This window comes from Anomaloglossus baeobatrachus, chromosome 3 (assembly GCF_048569485.1).
Source record: "Anomaloglossus baeobatrachus isolate aAnoBae1 chromosome 3, aAnoBae1.hap1, whole genome shotgun sequence".
Classification (NCBI taxonomy): Eukaryota; Metazoa; Chordata; class Amphibia; order Anura; family Aromobatidae; genus Anomaloglossus; species Anomaloglossus baeobatrachus.
In genome coordinates, this window is record NC_134355.1 from 126418569 (window position 1) to 126442488 (window position 23920).

Sequence of the window (23920 nt, forward strand, 5' to 3'; positions counted from 1 at the left end):
CTCAACGGAGAAATCTTTGTGCTCCTTAAACTTGTAAATTTAATCTTTCCGGTTAGCCAATAAAGATGTCACTCTTACAAATCTAAAAATTACAACACAGCTGTATAGGAGGGAAAAAAGAAATTGCATACAAGTCTATAAATGTGTTGCTTTCATAAACATTCAACTAACCGGATTTGCCCATACTAAAACACAGGAACAAATGCGCAGCACAACACGTTCTCCACTTCAAAACCATCAATTTTCATCAACTTGAAAACAGAATGAATATGCACTTATAATGGAGAGTCGCCCCTGCAGTTTTTCACTTGCTGAATGCATCGGCACCCTTCAATGTGAAATTCTAAGAAATATAAAAGCCAAAAATGGGACAAAACAAAAAAAGAAAAGAAAACATTTTTCCTTTTGTACTCCTAAAGCAGCGGATAGAAGAAGATAACAAAACATCCCTCCATCTGTTCTTTTTTTGAAAGAAGATAAGCACGGTAAGCCACGGCCACTCACACACAAGTCTTCCACAATTTTGACACATGAATTATGGCTCCTTCTGAGTTCCATGGAGCTATGAAGTGTAATATGTGTGTACCTACTATCCCAAATTTTAGATGGATTCAATAGGGAAAAAGATTGGGGCATGTTCCATCAGATGCTGCGAGTACTAAAGTATTCCTCCCTAAAATGAGTATGTGCAATATTAAAAGGGAACCTGTCACCAGATTTGGGGCCTATAAGCTGCGGCCACCACCAGTAACCTCTTATATATAGCATTCTAACATGCTGTATATAAGAGCCCAGGCCGCTGTGTAGAACATAAAAATTACTTTATAATACTCACCTAACGGTCGTGCGGTGGGCCTAATGGGCGTCTCCGTTGTACAGAGCGGGCGCCTCCCCTTTTGGCCATCTTCGTCCTCTTTCTGAAGCCTGTGTGCATGACGCGGCTACGTCATACACACTCGCCGATCCTGCTCAAGGCAGATCAAAGTGCGCCTGCTCAGGACCTGAATGCCGGCGAGTGTGTATGACGTTGGACCCGTAGATTGGTCAGATGGGTGTCTCCATTCTCTGGGTGCGGCGCCTCCTCTTTCGGCCATCTTTGTCCTCCTTCTTCTGAAGACTGGGTGCATGACGTCTCCTACGTCATGCACACACGCCAGCATTGAGGTCGAGCTCATGCGCATTACAATACTTTGATCTGCTCACAGCAGATCAAAGTGTGCCTACGTAGGACCTCAATGCCGGCCTGTGTGCATCAGGAGCGCTGTGGAGGAGAAAAGCGCAAATAGGGTCTTATCTGGTAGACAAGGGGATATAGGAAGAGAAACAGGTACTCACCTGTTTCAGTTGTGATAGGCACAACTCCTTAAAGGCATCAAGCAAAAGTGCATATAGTGGTCAGCCGCTGCCCCGATGGAAAAGATGCAGATCATAGGGTGGGTGAAGAAAAACGGGTTTAATGCTGCGCTAAAAACCACAATTCCAGGAGGTGCGATGAAATCCTTTCCTTTATTTTCACAAGTCAGTTGACTTGTGAAAATAAAGGAAAGGATTTCATCGCACCTCCTGGAATTGCTGTTTTTAGCGCAGCATTAAACCCGTTTTTCTTCACCCACCCTGTGATCTCACCTGTGTGCATGACGTAGGACGCGTCATGCATCCTGGCTTCAGAAGAAGGAGAACAAAGGTGGCCGAAAGAGGAGGCGCTGGCCCCGGAGACACCCATCTGCACCGCCCGTTTAGGTAAGTATTATAAAGTGATTTTTATGTTCTACACAGCGTCCTGGGCTCTTGTATACAGCATGTTAGAACGCTGTATATAAGAGCCCAGTGGTGGTGGCCGCAGCTTATAGGCCCCAAATCTGGTGATAGGTTCCCTTTAAAGGGAATCTGTCACCTGTTTCATGCTGCATAAACTTGGCAACATAAGAAATTTAGTTTCCTTTAAGGCCACCAAAAAATGACTAAAAGTTAACTAATAAATTGTAGGTACCCAAAAATAATGTGAATTAAACTCCAGTTTACAAAAAAACCCCAACTATCATGTAGCTTAGTGGATGGAAAACTTAGTTTCTGCAACTAAGCATCACATCTTTCTACAACAAGTATGACTGGATTCAGCATCTTACTGCCTGTATGGCACTGCCTTTTTTTCATATTGCAAAATGCTTGTGGTTGGTTCTCTTTAAGTGGTTGAAGAGAATGTCAGCAGGATTTCACACTCCAAAATATTTAGATCTGCATATAGGTCTTTAAAAGACAAGTCCAGCAATAGCTTTATGTGGCTCCTTTGCTACTGAGGAATAAGCGCTTGAATTGATATGCACATAATGCTGGAGTCATACTTGTGTGTGACTCGTGCAAGGATCGGAGTACACTGCCTGGACTGGCCCTCTTGACAGGAGCGTGTCAGCTGCATGTATTTCCATGAAGCTGATACGCTCAGGTCAGGAGAGCCGACAGCCATTCCAGGTAGTGCCATGTGATCGTCCCGATAGTCAGACACAAGTGCAACTCCGGCCTAAGGCTGTATATCTGAAGCCTCTGTCACTCCGGCTCTAATCCCACCCAACGCCTCCTCCTGCTGATGCACTGATGGTGCCTTTGCCTGAAATCACAGAGCATAGAGGATAACGTAGTGGATGAATGGGAGTCTTAAGGGTACTTTACACGCTGCAATATCGGTACCGATATCACTAGCGAGCTTACCTGCCCCTGCCGGTTGTGCGTCACGGGCAAATCGCTGCCCGTGGTGCACAACATCGCTAACACATGTCATACGGACTTACCTTCCCTGCGATGTCGCTCTGGCCAGCGCTCCGCCTCCTTTCTAAGGGGGCGGTTCGTGCGGCGTCACAGCGACATCACACGGCAGCCGTCCAATAGCAGAGGAGGGGCGGAGATGAGCGGCTGGAACATGCCGCCCACCTCCTTCCTTCCTCATTGCCGGTGGACGCAGGTAAGGAGATGTTCATCGTTCCTGCGGTGTCACACATAGCGATGTGTGCTGCCGCAGGAACGAAGAACAACATCGTACCTGCAGCAGCAACGATATTTGGAAAAGGAGCGACGTGTCAACGAGCAACGATTTTTCTCGTCTTTGCGCTCGTTGATAGTCGCTCCTTGGTGTCACACGCTGCGATGTCGCTAACGGCGCCGGATGTGCATCACTAATGACGTGACCCCGACGATATATCATTAGCGATGTCGCAGTGTGTAAAGCACCCTTTAGTCTGTGCTGTTGTTAGTTCACATGTCTAGGAAGGCAATATAGAAAAATTGTTATTCTCTACGCGTTCTGAAGCCTAAACAGCTTCTTCATCAGGACTATCACATTAATGGATCTATGAATGTGGTACTCCTGATGAAGCAGGTGGTTAGGCTTCGAAACTTGTAGAGAATAAACTATGTTTTAATTGCCTTCCTGGACTCCTGAATTAACAGCAGCAGCAAAGACTACTACTCCCATTCTTTCATGGCAGGTGACGACAGCGAGTACTGCAGCAGCTGTTCCATCTGTTATCCTCAGTTGGGAGTTTAACTAACCTAAACAGGAGAGCAATTTCTATCACCCTATGTTATCTAACCTACAAGACCCTATTGCGCTATGTCTCCCCTTAACAGCATACAGGATTGTCAGTCAGGCAGGAGGGCGCAGCAATGGGTGACTACAACTGTTCAGTTTTTCTATTGACACTATCACAGGGCAAGCTTGACAAGTTCAAGGGTCATCTGCCGCATGTATAATATATTATTTGACATTTCTTCACTTTTCGTAGGAGTGTTCGTATTAAAAATGGGATTTCAACTAAAGTTGATCGAACGGCCAATAATCCGGGGCCGGCGGATCACTGACAGATATAAAAAAGAATCCGATCCGCTCCGGAATCCGGTGCCCATATAAGTTAATGGGGACCGGAATCCGGAGGGTAAACACGTTTGTGGAGGGGCTAGGGGGCTAGGAGCGAGTGCGGCATACTCACCGAGGCGCTGTCATGGCGGCACACTCCTTCCGGGTCACGCTGTTACCTTCCAGAGCCGACAATTCAATATTCATGGTTTTCCCCACCCACCGGCGCGTGTTGGTTGCAGCTAGACACGCCCCCATCCTGAGTGTCAGCTAACTGCAACCAATCACAGGCACCAAGACGGCCGGTGGGTGGGGGAAAGCAGTGCACTGTCGGTCACGGTGGTAAACACTCGGCAGCACAGCCATAGGACGCGGCTGCAGCCTGAGCCGTTGCGCTGTATCTGTGACCAGAGTCACACGTGCGAGGCTTTGCCGGGTGCTGCCATGGCAAACTCGCGTGAGCCCCTCGCACGTGTGATTCTGGTGAAAGTAAAAAAAATAAAAAAAAAAAAAGCGACGTGCGGTCCACCCTAATCTTCACATCCAGCCAAGATAACGTCGGCCGGGGGCTGGTATATCCTCATGACAGTAAATAAACACAGACACAGAGAACAATCCTTTATTTGAAATAAAGTACAAAACACTCCTCCTTCACCACTTTATTAAGCCCCAAAGAAACCCTGCAGCTCCGACGTAATCCACAGGAGAAGTCCCGCGGCGACACATCCAGCACTGCTACATGAGTGAGCAGCTATAGAGCATGGCTGCCCGCTCTGAGTGCAGCCCATTACTGAGCCGCGATAAGCGATGACCGCGGCAGAGACTGTCACAGGCTGGGGGCGCGTCAGCCAGGAACCAATCACAGCTGAGAGGACAGCCGGTGGGCGGGGAAAACACGGAAAGCTGTGTGATTGCGTGCACAGCACAGGAAGTGAAAGCGCGACCCGAAGCAGAGTGCCGCCATGACACCGAGTCTGGTAAGTATGAAACGCTCATTTATTTATTGTTTTTTTTTTCATTTTTATTACTTGCAGATTCTGGATCGTGCAGCCGGAATCCCGCGTCCGGGTCCGGCCCAGGGATAGCCCTGAAACCGCGCGGATCCGGACGTTTACAGCCCGGGTCCGCTCAGCACTAATTTCAACGGGTCTCTCACATTTATTTTTTAAGTAAACTTTTTCAATGGGTCATTAAAATTGAGACCCTGTATATATATTTTTTTAAGATTAAAAAGATAAAATGTTTTGATTCCTAATTTCAGTTATATAATTACACTCATGGCAAACTTGAGGGTCTTTGTTAGACCTCCAGCGGGTACTGTAATTCTTTAGAACCCTACAATGATGTTGAAGGACGGTAAAGGGTAATAGACATAAACAGGAGACTTTAATTCTTGTACAACATATAAATCCAGAGGCGTGGATAGACAATCAGGTGTAGGTCGCTAATGTGGACTTATGGGGGATACTCCGTCTTGGCTGCCTTTATCCACGACAGTGCATGAAGCATTACCTCTAATCGGTTTCCATAGGTAATAAGCGGCTTTTAGACTGGAAATATAGGGCAGGAGACGAACTGTTAATGCTTCATGTAGAAACACTAGCTTAGGTTCTCTGACAAAGTCAGTAAAATGAAAGGACTGGATAGTTTTTAACATTAAAGAGCTGACATGGTCTGCTTAAGGCTACTTTCACACATCCGGCTTGAGCCCTGCGGCTCAATCCGGCTGTGCAAGCTATGCAACGGATGCGGTGAAAACACCGCATCCTTTGCATAAGTTTTTCCTTTGCGGCCCGCCCGGTTTTTGCCGCTTGCGGCATGCTACTGAGCATGCGCAGTGGCAAAAACCGCATGCGGCGGCCGAATGCGGTATTTGCCGCATCGCGCCGCATCCGGCCGCCATAGGCATGCATTGAGAGATGCACCGCATCGGCCGAATGCGGCGCGATGCGGTTTTTTTTTGCCGCACGAAAAAACGTGCCAGGCAACGTTCCATCCGGCCGCCGCATCGGCTAAATCTGCCGCATGCGGCAAAAACCGGATGGAACGCAAGGCCATGCGGCACAATGCGGCACTAATTAAAGTCTATGCAGGAAAATCGCAACCGGCAGCAAAAAAAAACCGGTTGCGATTTTCCTGCAAAGTGCCGGATTGTGCCGCAGAAGAAAAACCGGAGGTGTGAAAGTACCCTAACACAAACAGCATTTTATTGAAATTTTATGTAGCAGACCATTGCAAATAACTCAGAACTTTTTTCCAAGTTCTTTGTGTCCTTTGCAAAGTCAGGAGCGACTATCTCGGCTGGGTATTATCTATGTAGCTCAGCTGATAAGTCATCCATTAACATAGAGAATGCTCTAGCTTGCTCTGCTTTGTTTCTCCTCATACCGCACCGTTATACCACCATAAACTTGATATATGAAATGCACTGAATGGGATGGCACCACTACCTTTAATTTGCAAAGAAATAAAACTTACCTCGATCACTCTGCAGTCAAAATCTTCATATGTTTCTGATGAGAAAAAGAATAAAATATATATAGTTTGCATATTTACAAAGTAACGACAGAAGAAAATTGAGGACACTTTGTTATAAACTAAATGATTTGTGGATATGGAGACGGGCACACCAGGTGTAGCTCCACTCACAACTGGGGTCAGGTATTTGTTCTTCGCCATCTTGGCACTGTTTTTTTTCATATTACATATTCTACTATACCCATCTCCTTACTTGACCATCCACCCGTCTCTCTACTTATTAATTAATTTGCTCACATAGTTCCCCTTAATTCATTCTCTCATCTCTCTTTCTGCTTTTCTTTCCATCGATTTATTGTTCCATCCAGTGAGCTATTCATCAATCCATCCATCCCTCTACTACCCACTCATTTATACATCCATCCCTCTACCTACCCATTATTTATACATCCATCCCTCTACCACTCACTCATTTATACATCCATCCCTCTACTAACCACTCATTTATACATCCATCCATCCCTCTACTAACCACTCATTTATACATCCATCCATCCCTCTACCTACCCATTATTTATACAGCCATCCATCTACCACCCACTCAGTTATACACCCATCAATCCCTCTACCTATCAAACGGTTCCTCTACCCTGCCAAACATCGATCCACTACCGACACATCAATTTATACACCCATCTATTTCCCCCCTACTCCCTCTACTGACACATCAATTTATACACACATCTATTTTCCCCCCTCTGCCCAGCCGTTCATATATAAAGCCATCAATCTCTCTCCGATATATTTATACTTCCTCCATGCATCCTTCAACTTACCCACCCATTTAATTTATCCATCAATCCTGCTGACATAAGCATTCCTCCATCCATCAACCCATCGATGCCTTCTCCTACCCACCCATTTATACATTCATGCATCCCTCTACCTATACAAACATTTATATATCTATGTATTCCTCTACCTACACATCTATGTATAAATTGATCTACTGCTCTTTCATTTATCCATCCATCAACCCATCGATCTCTTCATTTATGCAGCCATCCCTCTACCTACCCACCCATTTATCCATCTGTCTCTTTATCTTGCCATCTAGATACTTCTAAGTAGCCCCTGTGATTCTTAACCATTTATCCTATAACGCTCCTATAAAAGCTGCCATCTGTAAAATGTGAAATTCTATTGATAGAATTTCATTTCTCCTCCAGCCTTCTTCACTGGAAAAAAATGATATTACCTTTTGCCCTAAAGTGAAGTCAAGACACGGGAACATCTGAAATATCACAGAACTGCAGTACATGTTTTCTTGTTTTGACCTTTTACGTAAAGGACAGAACAACCTAACAAAGGCAGAAAGATCCAAGGGAGAAGAACTTGACAGATTGTCTTCTTATTATTGTGGACAGGTGGATAGGAGTTACATTACAGAGTGATCCGGAAGACCGACTGAAGGTCTTTGTCTCCCTGATGATTATTTCTAAATCACATGAATAATTTCTATGTACCTGCTTTGTCATTGGTAATGATGGGTAGCAAAAAAAAAAATCCCCAAAAATCAGAGATAAATATGTGATCACTAGGCCCGCCATCGTTCACTGTAATGGGGGTAGCAAGGCACCCCCACCATTGCTCTGATCACGTTCCACCTCATTGCAAGACAGAAAATGCACCTTGCTGCTCCATTGACTGACATGGTGCAGACAAGAACAGCCAACTGTAGATGTCTCCAGCAGCCCGATAGATATTAAATGGAGCCTTACAGATTCTGTTCAAACAGGAAAAAAGGGGTTTTGGATCCCTGCTCTTGATTAGTGGGGGACGCAGTAATCATAAGTGCATGATCTATAGTGTGGGGTAACTGCACTCTGATGAACACATTGTATGACAGAAGTCAAGTGGATACAGAAAAAAATAAATCAGAAAACACAATGACCAAAATTAAATTGGATCCAGTAAACTTATGAGAAACTTGTGAAGATTCCATTTAATCAAGGGTTGATGGCACCTCTGCAGATGATATTTTCCAAAATCTTTTTGCCTTTGTGTCTGATGTTAAATTGTGTTAGAATATAATCATACTGACCCTTTCATGTGTTGCATTATTTAAAAAAAAAAAACAAGACTTCCCCCCCCCCCCATAAAAAGCATGAATCCAAACCACTGGGTTTATGCAGTTATGAAGCTCAGGCGTATTCAAGCTGAGACACCAAAAAAATCAAAATATATTCAAGAGGCAAACATGGAGATGATCTATGTACAAGAACTGATGAATTTAGTGACCAAAAAAATAAGATTAAAATACATGAAACAATCACATCAGACATAGAAAAGGGAATTAAAACAAAAATGGCAGAAGAATAGATGATAAAAAATTACTCTAAGATATAAATAATGATTAGCACCACGGCACCGTTTTCTTTATTGCACTGCTGGAGGGTGCTTTACATCTAAGTCCCCTGACCCCTGTCTTATACTCACCCTACGGCAGCTTCATATTCTACCACTGCCGTTACAGTCAGTTTCTGGTGATTTTTGACCTGCCAGAAACACCAGTGCTTCATGGAGCTAGCCAGAGGTCACATATCAATTCATCTCTATGACAGCCTCATTCTAGCTCTCATATACAGTGCCTTGTGAAAGTATTCGGTTCCCTTGAATTTTTCAACCTTTTCCCACATTTCAGGCTTTAAACATAAAGATAAAAATGTTAATGTTGTGGTGAAGAATCAACAACATGGAGACACAATTGTGAAGTTGAACGAAATTTATTGCTTATTTTAAACTTTGTTAAAAAATAAATAACTGAAAATTGGGGCGTGCAATATTATTCATCCCTTTTACTTTTAGTGCAAAAAATTCACTCCAGAAATTAATTGAGGATCTCTGAATGATACAATGTTGTCCTAAATGACTGATGATGATAAATATAATCCCCCTGTGTGTAATCTACTCTCCGTATAAATGCACCTGCTCTGTGATAGTCTCAGTGTTCTGTTTAAAGCACAGACCGCATCATGAAGACCAAGGAACACAACAGGGAGGTCCGTGATACTGTTGTGGAGAGGTTTAAAGCCGGATTTGGTTACAAAAAGATTTTCAAAACTTTAAACATCCCAAGGAGCACTGTGCAAGCGATCATATTGAAATGGAAGGAGTATCATACCACTGCAAATCTACCAAGATCTGGCCATCCATCCAAACTTTCATCTCCAACAAGGAGAAGACTGATCAGAGATGCAGCCAAGAGGTCCATGATCACACTGGATGAACTGAAGAGATCTACAGCTGAGATGGGAGAGTCTGTCGACAGGACAACAATCAGTCATACACTGCACAAATCTGGCCTTTATGGAAGAGTGGCAAGAAGAAAGCCATTTCTCAAAGATAGCCATAAAAAGTGTTGTTTAAAGTTTTCCAGAAGCCACCTGGGAGACACACCAAACATGTGGAAGAAGGTGCTCTGGTCAGATGAACCCAAAATCGAACTATTTGGGCACAATGCCAAACGATATGTTTGGTGTAAAAGCAACTCAACTCATCACCCTAAACACACCATCTCCACTGTCAAATATGGTGGTGGCAGCATCATAGTTTGGGCCCGCTTTTCTTCAGCAGGGACAGGGAAGATGGTTAAAATTGATCAGAAGATGGATTTAGCCAAATACAGGACCATTCTTTAAGAAAACCTGTTGGAGTCTGCAAAAGACCTGAGACTGGGACGGAGATTTGTACTTCAACAAGACAATGATCCAAAACATAAAGCAAAATCCACAATGGAGTGGTTCACAAATAAACATATCCAGGTGTTAGAATGGCCAAGTCACAGTCCAGATCTGAATCCAATCGAGAATCTGTGGAAAGAGCTGAAAACTGCTGTTCACAAACGCTCTCCATCCAACCTCACTCAGCTCGAGCTATTTGCAAAGAAAGAATGGGCAAGAATTTCAGTCTCTCGATGTGAAAAACTGATTGAGACATACCCCAAGCGACTTGCAGCTGGAATCGCAGCAAAAGGTGGCGCTACAAAATATTAACTTAAAGGGGACGAATAATATTGCCCGCCCCAATTTTCAGTTTTTTATTTTTTTTTATAAAGTTTAAACTAAGCAATAAATTTCGTTCAACTTCACAATTGTGTCCTACTTGTTGTTGATTCTTCACCATAACATTAAATTTTTTATCTTTATGTTTGAAGCCTGAAATGTGGGAAAAGGTTAAAAAATTCAAGGGGGCCAAATACTTTCGCAAGGCACTGTAGTTGCATTGAGCACTTGTGATGTCATTTTTTTTTTTTACTTCCGGCCAGTCGAAGCTACAGTCACAAGATGGAGCTGCGGGAATGGAGCGGTGCCGACAAAACATGAAAATGCTAGGAGGTAAGCATAAGACAGTGGCCTTACATTTAAAGCTCCCCTCCAGTGCTGGAAAAAAATGCTGTGTGCTTTAAGTAGGTAAGAAGAGTCATAGGTTCACCATAATGAATGACACATGCAATAGATGTCACACCAATGAATCGCGCAGTTGGTAAGCACCATACTTCTCTCTTTCTGGGTACTGCTCTGCTCCTTCCCTTGCTTGTTTGTCTCGTGAGCTTCCCTGTGCCACTCATCTGGCTCTGCTACATCCTCTTGTTGCTGGAGAGTCTCCACCTGGATGTAATGTGGCATGGAGTTTAATCACCTGCCTCTCACGAGTGTTGTTGCTCTGGCCTATCCCCTGCCAATAGTGGGTTAATAAGGCAGCTATTCCCTCCACACTTTCCCCAAACTTTGGTTCAAGTCAGTTTGTCGTCTTCTTCCCTGTCTGGCTGCCTATCCGTTTGTCTCCCCTGATACCGGACCAGCTTGTGTACCTGAACATCCTGATCTCAAGGCTAACCGGCCCCGAACCATTAGACACCATATTTTTCAGACTATAAGACGCACTTTTTTATCAAGATATCATCTTGCAAAAATGTATGTGCGTCTTAGGGTACGTGCCCACGATCAGTGTTTTCAGTGCTCTGGATGCAGTGTTTCGCTGTGTACAGTACAAGCACAGTTGATGGGATTGATAGAAATCTCCTGCCCACTGTGCGTGTACGGCCCGCAGTGAAAACTGACCTGTGGTACCCCAAAATGTCAATGTCTGAATAACTTATGTGGCCTTGAGCATCAATTACAGTTTGACAATGACGTCTCATGTTGTTCACAAGTGGAGTTATTGTCTGCTGAGGCATGGTGTCCCACTCTACTTGATGGGTGGCCCTCAGGTCATTGAGGTTGTGGGGTACAGAGTTACGATCCTATACACCGCGACTCAGCTGATCCCATAGGTTTTCTATGGGATCCAGGTGTGGAGAAACTGCAGGTCACTCCATTTCAGGTACCCCAGTCTCCAGCAGCCGTTCCCTAATGATGCGACCTCGATGAGCTGGACCATTGTCAATCATGAAGATAAAATTAGGCCTGTATTTTTCATTCTGAGGCACAATGACTAGATTAATGACGTTATTCCAGGAAAAGGGGCTTGTCACTGTACCATTGACAAAATATTGGGCCATTCTGTATTGACTAGACATACCCGCCCACACTGTACCATTACCACCAAAGTGTCGTCTGGTGACAACAGTGGCAGATGCATAGCGCTGTACTTTATGTCGCCAACATTGTTGACGGCCATCCCTTCTGCTCAGTGTGAATTGACTCATTGGTGAACTGTATTGAAGCCAATTGGTCCCTTATCAAGCGTAGCTGCTCCTTTGCCTGGTGGTGTGGTCAGGTACCCTTGCAGGTCATCTAACATGCAGACCATGTTGATGTCAATGGTTTCACACTGTGTGACGTGACTCTTGGGTGTCGCTCACCTCCCTTAAATGTGCCTGGAGTTGGGTCGCATTTATCTTCCTGTTCCAAAGGGCATTGTTCAATGAATCGGTTATTAGTGTCGGATGTGACCAAAGGATGTTAACTTCTATGCCCTTCTGTAATCCTCCCGATATCTCTGTTGCAACCTGCTGATGACACCCTAAGCTCAGTGGAAAGTATTGTCTGAGAACATCGTTCTTGAAGTCTCGCAATGGCGCGGTACTGCTGATCAATTGTTAGGTGTCGTCTTGTTCTCATGATGTCAAAACAGCATGATGGAGGAGGACTATTTAAACACTACTTCTAATTGGACTTGGAAATGTATTGGGCGATTCATGGATCAAACACCTGTTGAAAATTTTGCCATTAAGCTCCTTGTTAGAGAACAGCAAGCTGGGCAAAAAGTACTGAAACATTGAACAGTTGGACATGTGCATTCAGAAGTTTAGAGAAGGTCACGTTAAGATCACTTGAAAAAGGTTAGAGGGCATTTTAGGATCATCCTGAAATTTCACAGAAAACTAAATACCCCTAACTTTTTGTGAGTAGTGCACATGCAATAATTATTTCTGGTTTGTTAGAACATAAAATACAATTGACTTAGCAGCTTCCATCACCAGAAAAATAATTTTTTTACATATAAATGAAAACCCATCCTTGACAATTAAAATGGTACATTTTTCATGCGGTTTTTCTTACCTCCATTAGGACCAGGGTCAGGGATCCCAATACTGATTCCTCCCCAGCTTTGGCCAGTCCATCCCCTTTCTCTTTTAACTCTTGTCTTCCGTTTTTTATCATAGTTATCCCGTTCCTGAATTATTCTTGCTTGCATTTCTTCCAGCTCTTGTTGATCTCTCTTTGTTATGGTCTGTGGTTTGCCACTTGCTAAAATAGGAGTATTCAAGCCTGGCCAAAGATATCCAGATTTCCCTTGAAACAAAAAATAAGAAACGGTTTAAAACAAACTAGTATATATCTATGATTAAGAAAAAAAAAAAAAAAAAGATAAAATAGGCATGACCTACCATCTCCAATGTGCTGTCCAATGTTAAGATTTCTTTTAATCCTCTTCTTCGTTCTTTTTCCTCTTCCCCTTCGAGCACCGCCACCAGTTTCTGCCAATACTCCTTTCCATAGTTCATTTGCAGTCACTGTGGTAATAAAAGTTTTGAATTAAGAAAAATGGGAGTAAGGTAGACTTGGTGCAAATCATTTCACAGGATCCAGTCCATCAGCCTTGAGAGTATTCGGAACCTGTCAGATTGGAGACCTGAGAAAGAATCCTACCTAATGGCATTTGCGGCTCTTCTTTCGATTTGGCAAGTGTGGATACAACACCGCAAAAATAGTTAATAAATGAAGGTAAGTTAGTATATTTTCATCAATTAACAAAATGCAAAGTAAACGAACAAAAGAGAAATCTAAAAATAAATATTTGATTGTGACCACCCTTTGCCGCCAAAACTTCATCAAATCATTAATTATTCTAGGTATGTTTTTCTGAAGAACGAACCACAAATGTTCTGTGGTTATAGGTAGAGATGACCCAGCTCGAACTTTAATGTTTGGTGGTCGTACCTACACAGCTTTACGTATGTAAACCACTTGAGCGAGCATTGCTGTGCTCAGGTATGCTCTGTGCTCGGCCCAGTGCGAGCCACTTGTACGGTTTGAAGTGTTCGCACTGGGTGTAAAATCAGCAATAATCGGATGTAGTGTGCACTAATGAAGAAAAAAATAAAAAAAAACCTCCCTCCTCTGGGGAAGTGTTGTTTCTGGCTGGCTGAATGTGGGCGAAAAGCCGAACTACAAATCAGTGATCTCAACTGAAGTTTGGGTCAAGTCCGGATCCCAAACCGAACTTTATCTGAAGTCCGGCTGAACTCACAGAACTGAACTTCAATGGGTCCACTCATCTCTAGTTATAGGCTTGTGTTGAGATCAGGACACTGTGAGGACCAACTATCACTTCCAGAACTCCCTTTTCACACTGAAGATGATTGGGATTGTTGTTTTTTCAATAACTTTTTATTTGCTAAAGCTGTGTAATTGTTAGCGTAAAGTAGTGTGTGTTAATATATTTATCAATCGCCGACTTTTCCCGGTTGCCAGCGCTGCTCCTGTCCTCTTCTTGTGTGACCTATTCTCACTTGCTGGATTACACTAGGTTTATGACTGAAATCGAAGTTTCTTTTAAAATATAAGTCTATGGAGCCTTGTTCTGACGTGCCATAGACCTACAAGGTAATAGAGACTTCCAGTTTACACACAGGCACCAGTGAGATTCATCAAATCAGAATAGATGTCACCTGAGTGAAAAGAGGACAAGTGCAGCGCTGCAAACTGGAGAAGATAAATTATGAGAGTGAGGGCAAGATGTGACACTAAATCAAACATTGTATAAAGACTACACCCTAACAGAATTTATGCATACTAAGGGAACCCAGGGAAAGGTAGTCATGGTCACAATGAGACCAATCAATCAAGAATTAAGTCAGCACAACTTTTTTGCAAATGTAATAAAGTGTTTATTAAATGGATTAAATGGCAAAAAAGTGACATAAAATACAGTACCAAAGAAAATTACATAGGACAATGATCAGGCTCGTAAGGGTGTCACTGATGTTTAAACACATGGATCCACCTCCCATATGGGGAGTAAAGTCAAGATAGATAATGCCATGACCCAACAAAACCCCAGTGTTAAGTCAAAGATTGCCCCAAAAACACAGCACATAATGCATCGTATATCTAATCATAAAGACGTTTAGCATATAGAATATAGTGCAGGGCTGCAATTATGTATAGGGGCACAGTACATCTGGGAGCAGGTCATGGACCAGAATACCGATTCAAGGCAGACAGGAAGATATAAAAAATATCATAACATTGTTATTAGAATCCCGTATGATTAGATATACGATGCATTATGTGCTGTGTTTTTGGGGCAATCTTTGACTTAACACTGGGGTTTTGTTGGGTCATGGCATTATCTATCTTGACTTTACTCCCCATATGGGAGGTGGACCCATGTGTTTAAACATCAGTGACACCCTTACGAGCCTGATCATTGTCCTATGTAATTTTCTTTGGTACTGTATTTTATGTCACTTTTTTGCCATTTAATCCATTTAATAAACACTTTATTACATTTGCAAAAAAGTTGTGCAGACTTAATTCTTGATTGATTGGTCTCATTGTGACCATGACTACCTTTCCCTGGGTTCTCTTAGTATGCATAAACTGGAGAAGATGACAATTTGTAAATATGTTAAAAGGGGCTGTCCACTACTCAGACAACCCATTCTCAATCCGAATGTTTTCCCCATTTAAAATAAATAAAACTTATACCCCCCACCGGTACCGCCGCCATTCCAGCGGTGTCAGCACAGTCTCTCTTGGGATTGCGCAATTGTCACATGATCCCAGTGGCCAATGAATGGCTGCTTCACTCTCCCCGCCATTGGACAAATTGAATACAATCCAGAGGAAGTGAGCGCTGTTGCCTTTTCTCTTTCTTCGGAGGTATGAGATACGTCCAATGGCGGCAAGAGTGAAATGAATGCTGATTGGCCATCGGGATGGTGTAACATCACACAATTACGAGATCCTGGGAGAGATATTACTGACACCCCTGAAAATGGCGCAGGCACCGGAGGCGATTATCAGTTTTATAATTTTAAATAAGGGAAAGAAGAAGTAGTGGACAACCTCTTTAACACACCCCACATTAAACATGTAAACAAGTTTAGCTAAAAAAATTATTGGGACTGTTTCTTTAATGAAATTGACTGCAGTGGGACAATGGCCCCAAACAACCAGCCAATCAGAAGCCTCCCCAATAATACTGCATGATGGATAAGTATCACCAAGAATTTGGATTGAATTTCTTTTGTTCATTCATTTTGTTAATTGATCTAAACTATTAACCCTGCTACTCTTGAAAGCATTCTTGCAGCATTTTTCCACACCTGCTTAAAATTTTTGCATAGTGCTGTAGATATATAGATACATACAAAGTGCGAATTGTGAATAAAAGATCAGGCTGCTGCTTATGTAAGATTATTATGGAAGATCACATCACAACATTTCCATCGGGTTTGTGAAGAGAAGCCAATTTATTCAAGGTTAAAGAAAACAAAGGATGATGTTTCTGCGATACAGTAAAATTGGTTACAGAGTGTAGAAATCAAGAGTGACAAGATACAATAATAACAGAGAATGGAGGGCCCTGTGCCAGAGCAAACACCCAAAGAACCCATTATATTCTGTATGTAAGCTATTATAGGAGAACGAGGAGAGCAAAGTAATTGTGTGACAATAGAAGTAGCCTTGCCATATCTCACCTGCAAAGTATTGGACTTGCAAATAACATGCGATGTACTCACAATTTTGAATAAATACATGACTTATTTGTGCTGTCCTGTATGTATCTCCTGTATGTGTAAATCTGACAATATAAATCATTCTATGACAGGATCTGAATGCCGGCAAGTGTGTATGACATCGGACCCGTCATGCACCGCGGCTAGAGAAGAAGGAGGACGAAGACGGCCAAAAGAGGCGGCGCCGGGACCCGGACAACAGAGACGCCCATAAGGCCAATCGCGCAACTGTTACGTAAGTATTATAAAGTGTTTTTTATGTTATACCCCGGCCTGGGCTCTTATATACATCATGTTAGACTGCTGTATATAAGAGCCCGGTGGTGGTGGCCGCAGCTTATACGCCAAAAAAGTGGTGACAGGTTCCCTTTAAAGAGTGCTCATTATTGCAGAAAAAAAAAAATCACGTTCACCATGTGGTATACGTGATTGGGCGGCTTTATTCCTAGGGTTAGTTCGATTAGGCCCCTTACACACATCAGCTTTTGGCCGTCAGTCACAATCCGTTGGCTGGACAGATGGATGGAGCCGTCGAAGATTGTGGGAAAACTGATGTGACGGATCTATTTTTCGACGGGTCTGACTGGCTGGCTTTTTAGTTACTAAAGAATAATTGAAGCATGCGCAGTTAAAAAAAAACAGAATACGTCACCAGATTCCGTCATTTGCCGGATTACGACGGATCCTAAGCCCATAGGCTTCCATTCTACCAAATGACGGACGGCAACAGAACTGTCGCGGTCCGATTTTTCTACGTAGACAAAAAAACGTTACTTTGTCCGTTGTCTCCATCCGCAGGACAAACAATTTTTGCCGGATCAGTCAAACGGATGAAACGTGAGGCCATCCATCGCTAATACAAGTCGATGAGAAAAAAAAACGGATCCAGCAGCATTAGTCGCCGTATCCGTTTTTTTTTTTCAAAATTCGACAGATTGTGACTGATGGCAAAAAACTGATATGTGGCAGGGGCCTTACAGTGATAGCAGATTTAGGCTAAGTGCGCACACAGCAGATATGTTTCTCCAGCGAAAAACGCACCTCTGGTTGATCGTTTTTACCGCATTTTAGTGCGTTTTTTAACATTATCAATGGCAAAACACAGGGAAAAACACAAGGACCTGCAAAAAAGAAGTCACATACTGATTTATTTTTGCTGCAGAATAACTGCACTAAAACCTGTAAAAGGAAAAAAGTAGCAACGTGCGCACAGTATTTCGGATTTCTCATAGACTTTACTGGGGAAGACCTGCATGAACTTAATGAACACAAACTACAACAATTCTGCACCAAAAAACGCAGCAAAAAAGCAGTGTGCGCACAAGGCCTTATATAATTGTTTTTTTTAGGTTAGTCTACGATCATACTAAAAAATGTTTTTTTTTTTACAAAATAAAGGTATTTTGCATCACTGAATTTTGAAGGCTATTTTTTATTTTTCTCTTTTTTCTGCTGACAGTCATGTGAGAGCTTATTTTATGTGGAAGGAGTTGGAGATTTTATAAGTACCATTTTGGGACAAAATAATATTTTGATCACTTTCTATTCCGCTATTTGTGAGACAGAATCAAGAAGAAATAGCAATTTAGGTTTTTTTTTACGCCGTTTACCGTGTCATAAAATTACTAAGACAGCCTTATTCTTAGGCCTAATGCGGGCGTCACACGATACGATCTATCGTGCGATCGCACGAGCGATCGTACCCGCCCTCGTTTGTGCGTCACGGGCAATTAGTTGCCCGTGGCGCACAAAGTCGTTAACCCCCGTCACACGCACTTACCTGCTGAGCGACGTCGCTGTGGGCGGCGAACATCCACTAACGGAAGGGGGTGGGACGATCGGCGTCACAGCGACGTCACACAGCGGCCGGCCAATAGAAGCGTAGGGGCGGAGATGAGCGAACGTAAACATCCCGCCCACCTCCTTCCTTCCGCATTGCCGGCGGGATGCAGGTAAGCAGTGTTCGACGTTCCCGGGGTGTCACACGGAGCGATGTGTGCTGCCACGGGTACGATGAACCGGAGCAGAGAAGAAACGACTTTTTGAAAATGAGCGACGTGTCAACGAGCAACGATAAGGTGAGTATTTTTGCTCGTTCACCGTCGCTCATAGCAGTCACATCAAACGATGCCGGATGTGCGTCACTTACGACGTGACCCCGCCGACATATCACACGATATATCATCTCGTATGACGCCCACATAAGACACACGGCATAAAAATCGGACCGAGTGGAGTGCGATAAAATATCGCGTTCCACTCGGACCTATATTAACCCATGAGCGATTATTTTCTTGGCCCCATCGAGAAATCAATAGCAGCATGCTGCGACTGTAATGCGAGACTCTTTCTCTCGCACCCATTCAAGTCTATGGGGCGAGAGAAAAATCGCACTGCACTCGCAGTACACCAGTGCAGGGCGAGAATCGCAATAGCCGGCTACGGAGGACAGAGGAAGATAAATCCCTCCCCTCCTCAGCACCGGCCCGCCCCTCTTCAGCACTGGCCCATCCCCAGCAGCATGATCGCATGATCGGACCTCAGTCGCAGTGTCACTCGCATGACACTCGGCTCCTGCTGTGCTGCCAGGGCGAGCCAAGTGTCATGCGAGATCGTATTAGTCCCCGCGTGGCCCCGGCCTTAGGGCCAGTACGAATACAGCGATACCACATTTATATTGGTTTTTTTTCTTACGTTTTGCTGCTTTTACATAAAACGATTTTATAGAAATAAAATTACTTTTGTATTGCTGTATTCTGAGAGCTGTAGCTTTTTAGTTTTTCACTAACGGAGCTGTGTGGCAGCTTGTTTTTTGAGGGACAAGATGACGTTATCAGCTATTTCCATTTGGATTTTTGATGGTATTTTATTCCACCGTTTTGTCCACTGTATGATTAAGTAGTTTTAGTTATGTTTTTATATTCTTAACAGTGTTCACTGAAGGGGTTAACTAGTGTGACAGTTTTATAGATCAGGTTGTTCCAATACCAAAAATGTGCACTTTTTAATTTTTGTATACCGTAAATATACATAATTTATTGGTATAATTTTTTTTCATTTTTTTGTTCTTTATTTTCAGGTTTTGTAAAATATTTTTACTTTTTTTTATGTAGTCCTGTATGTGTCATTAACTTTTATTATCCTGATGACTGGTCAAATCTATTGCAATGCAGCAACATTGCAATATATTATACCTGTCAGTTCTGCATTGAGAGAAGCCTTTTACACCATGCTCCTGGCATGGTCTAGCAGGCTTCCCATGGCTGGCTGACCTGGAAGTCGTCATGTTGACCTTGGGTTACCATGGCAAGGATCGGGCCTCCGTGATCACATCGCCCCCCCCCCCAGCCGCCTAAATACAGCGATCTCTCTTGATCGGTGGCATTTAGGGGGTTAAACAGCCAAGGGCAATGCAGGCACCGTTCATGGCTGTGACATCCAGAGCTTAGCTATAAGTTGTGCCCACATTATCACCGTGACTGAAATGAACGTCATTTGCGGGAACAGCTTTGTGACCATGACATAAACTTACGTCAAGTGTCATGAAGTGGTTAAGTTGGGGGTACCAACAATTTGTCTGGCCCATTTTTGGAGTTTTGTGAGAAATTTTGTCCAGTTTAACTTTTTTTCTCGTTTTTTTTTTGGGGGGGGATTTGTTCCAATGCACACAAAGGAAATAAATGTGTATATAACAAAACGTGTAATGGCAATAATTTTCTGAGAGAGATACTTCATTTTTTGAACAATTTCAAGGGTGCCAACACTTTCGGCCATGACTGTATATCAGAGAAGAAATTATGGCCCCGATTCTTCAAAGCGTTAATGTAAATTGCTTTGAAATGTCCCAAAATGTTTGCGCAATGTGTAGTTTTGCCCAAAGTGGAGAAGGATGGTGATGGGGTGTGGCAAACCCCCTTGTCAAATTAATGACCAGCGGTGACATTCCTTACACCGCACATCTTACTCCAGTCCAGTCCAGGTTGCAAGCCCTACTCACCTGCAGATTAACCCCATATTTGCAGGTTAATAGCGTTTTTTCACGACAGGTTCCCTTTAAGTCATATTTAGCTAAATTACTGGAGCACAGTTACAGTGAGAACATAAAACTATATTCTCCTTAGAGCCGCTTGCTTCCCGCCATGGGGGGGGGGGGGGTGCAGGGAGGTGTAACTATCAGTACTTACTGTGGAGACACAGGGGTCAGTGGGTGCTCTCGTCCGCTGGCCCGGCCGCCTTTAGAAGGACAGCATGACCCAGGGCTCATCCCAACTGAACACCCGACCTCCTTAACCGTGGGCGGAACACTACTCAGACAACACAGGATGAGGGAATCACAATATTAGGACTTTATTAGTTCCCCAAACAATTAACAGCACATAACACATAACCAGCAAAACCACAAAATGTAACCGGCAACAGTTTCTCACCCTTCCGCTGGCTCACCAGGGATTAGAATGTCCGTGCCTCAGAGCTTCCAGGGCTACTTACTCCAAACCAGCAGCACCCCACTTTCGGCGGGCACCCACCAAGAATGGAATAACGCCAGATTTAGGAAGCTGGCTGAGGTCCGCAAAGTCTATAGTCAGGTGACTGGATTGTCCCAAGCTGGATTCCTTCCTTAGGTAGTCCTTGATATCTCAGCTGAATCCTTGCATTTGATGCTGAAGTCCATGTAGTGTTATAATCCAGGTTCAGCTATGGCTTGCCAAACGGATCCGCAGATCCTAGATTCGTATCATGTAGCAAGAGTCTACCTGGGCAATGGACAGTCCTCTTTCTTAGGGGTACTTCTCACATAGCGAGATCGCTAGCGAGATCACTGCTGAGTCACAGGTTTTGTGACGTACCAGTGACCTCATCAGCGATCTCGCAGTGTGTGACACTAAGCAGCGACCTGGCCCCTGCTGTGAAATCGCTGATCGTTACACACTGCTCTGGTTCATTTTTTGCTCGTTGCTCTCCCGCTGTGAAGCACACATCGCTGTGTTTGACAGCGAGAGAGCAACAATCTGAATGTGCAGGGAGCAGGGAGCCGGCTTCTGGCAGCCTGCGGTAAGCTGGTAACCAAGGTACTTATCGGGTATCCAAGCAAGGCGCTTTGCTTAGTAACCCGATGTGTACCATGGTTACCAAACACAGCGTCGTTACACAGGTCGCTGGTGACTGATCTCTGATCGCTGTGGAGATCTGCCTGATTGACAGCTCACCAGCGACCATGTAGCGACGCTCCAGCGATCCCTGCCAGGTCAGATCGCTGGTGGGATCGCTGGAGAGTTGCTTAAGTGTGACAGTACCCTTATACCCGAGGTCTCCATTCATTGGGGTCTTAACGATTGGTGATAAGACTGGGCTCTTATTGGCTAGCTCTCAAGCCGCATACAAAATATACCTATAGTAATTGTCTCTAAGGCTATGTGCACACACTGCGTCTTTTTGACGCTGCGTTTTTGTGCGTTTTTGGCCGCTAAAAACGCACAAAAACGCACCTGCGTCGAAAAAACGCGGCAAAAAACGCACGCGTTTTGCCGCGATTTGGTGCATTTTTTGCTGTGTTTTGCTGCGTTTTTGCTCACTGCGTCTTTATGCGTTTTTTATCAATGAACGAAAAAAAAAGGTCTGATGTCATTTCCTTCTTCAATGTGTTCTTCATTCTCCACTAGTGTATGCAGAAGAGCAGACAGCTGCAGAACTACAAGGCTCAGCATATTCCATCCAATAGTGTATGCAGGAGAGCAGACAGCAGCTGCAGAACTACAAGGCTCAGCATGCTCCATCCAGGACTATATGCTTGAGGGAGAGTCAGGGGGAGCAGACCTACAAGGCTCAGCATCCTCCTTCCAGGACTGTATGCAGGATTTCTTTGCCCCCCCAAACAAAAAAAATGACGTGGGCTTCGCCATATTTTTGTATACTAGCCAGGTACAGCAGGCAGGTACGGGCTGCCCCCAACCCCCAGCTGCCTATTTGTACCCGGCTGGGAACCAAAAATATAGGGAAGCCCTTTTTTTTAAATTATTTCATGAATTTCATGAAATAATTTAAAAAAAAAAAATGACGTGGGCTTCGCCCAATTTTTGAGTCCAGCCGGGTACAACTAGGCAGCTGGGGATTGGAATCCACAGTGCAGGGTGCCCATGCTTTCTGGGCACCCCCGCTGTGAATTGCAGTCCCGCAGCCACCCCAGAAAATGGCGCTTTCATAGAAGCGCCATCTTCTGGCGCTGTATCCAACTCTTCCAGCTGCCCTGAAGCCGGGTGGCTAGCTAGGTAATAATGGAGTTAGGGCTAGCTGTATATTATCAGCTAGCCCTAAGCCCGAAATTCATGGTGTCACGCCAATATTAGACATGGCCACCATGAATTTCTAGTAAAGATAAAAAAAAAACACAACACAGAAAAATATTTTTATTAGAAATAAAACACAACACAATTAGTGACTCCATCTTTATTGAAATAAAGCACCCCCCTCCGCAGTAATCCTGGGTCAGGGTCCCGCGCCGTCCAATCCGGATCCAATATCATCTGATCGGTTTGCTGGAAGGCAAAGCGATCAGATGATGTGTCAGGATCAAGTGCCTGAATCCCATCACACATCAGCTGATTGTATAAAAGCCGATTATACAATCAGCTGATGCATCGGTGCAAAAAAAAAATAAAAAAAATAATACTCACTTATGTGCTGATTACCGGCAGCTCCTGCAGCGATGGGGCGGGAGCCTGATCCCCTCCGATCGCTGCAGCAGCTGCCGGTAATCAGGGATGAAGTCTCCTGACGCATCCGCTGATACCGGCCGGGCGCCCGCGTCACCGCGATACTTACGATCACCTGATGCGTCAGGTGACTGCATCAGGTGATCCATCGCCAGGTCCTGCATCCATCGGAGGGTTCCCGGCCGTCTGCACACAGCCGGAGCGGGGGTGGCGATACCGTGAGAGGAGATGGGAGCGGGCATGGCACCGGGAGGCTGCAGACAGGTGAGTATAACTTTTTTCTTTTTTTTCTACTGTTAACTTTTGTTTTCGCAGCCGCTTCCACCTCCTGCCTGTACATGGCGCCGCACGGCAGCATACATGCACAGGACTGGAGGTGGACGTGGCGGTGACGGTACCGGGAGGATTCACGCTTCTGTATTTACTGACAGAAGGAATCCTCTTCCTGTACACGTCACTTTACTACCCACCTCCTGCGTTTATAGCTGTGTTTTTGGTCTTCAAAACGCACCAAAACGCACCTATTTGCGTTTCTCATTGCGTCTTTCAACATCCCATTGAACTCAATGGATGAAAAGCGCAGTGAAAAACGCGGGAATAATTGACATGCTGCGTTTTTGTGGTCACCAC

The 23920-nt window shown here is 44.1% G+C and overlaps 1 protein-coding gene across 2 annotated transcripts in view; it reads right to left on the bottom strand.

The window, feature by feature from the left end:
* Positions 1-23920, bottom strand: part of MRPS5 (mitochondrial ribosomal protein S5) — a 166559-nt gene that overhangs the window by 77041 nt on the left and 65598 nt on the right. For both annotated transcript variants that reach the window (XM_075338128.1, XM_075338127.1), the window contains exons 3-5: positions 13221-13346; positions 12892-13125; positions 6326-6360 (exon numbers count right to left, since the gene is read on the bottom strand). In XM_075338128.1, the coding sequence (XP_075194243.1) occupies positions 6326-6360; positions 12892-13125; positions 13221-13346 (395 nt within the window). The remainder of the gene's footprint in view (positions 1-6325; positions 6361-12891; positions 13126-13220; positions 13347-23920) is intronic.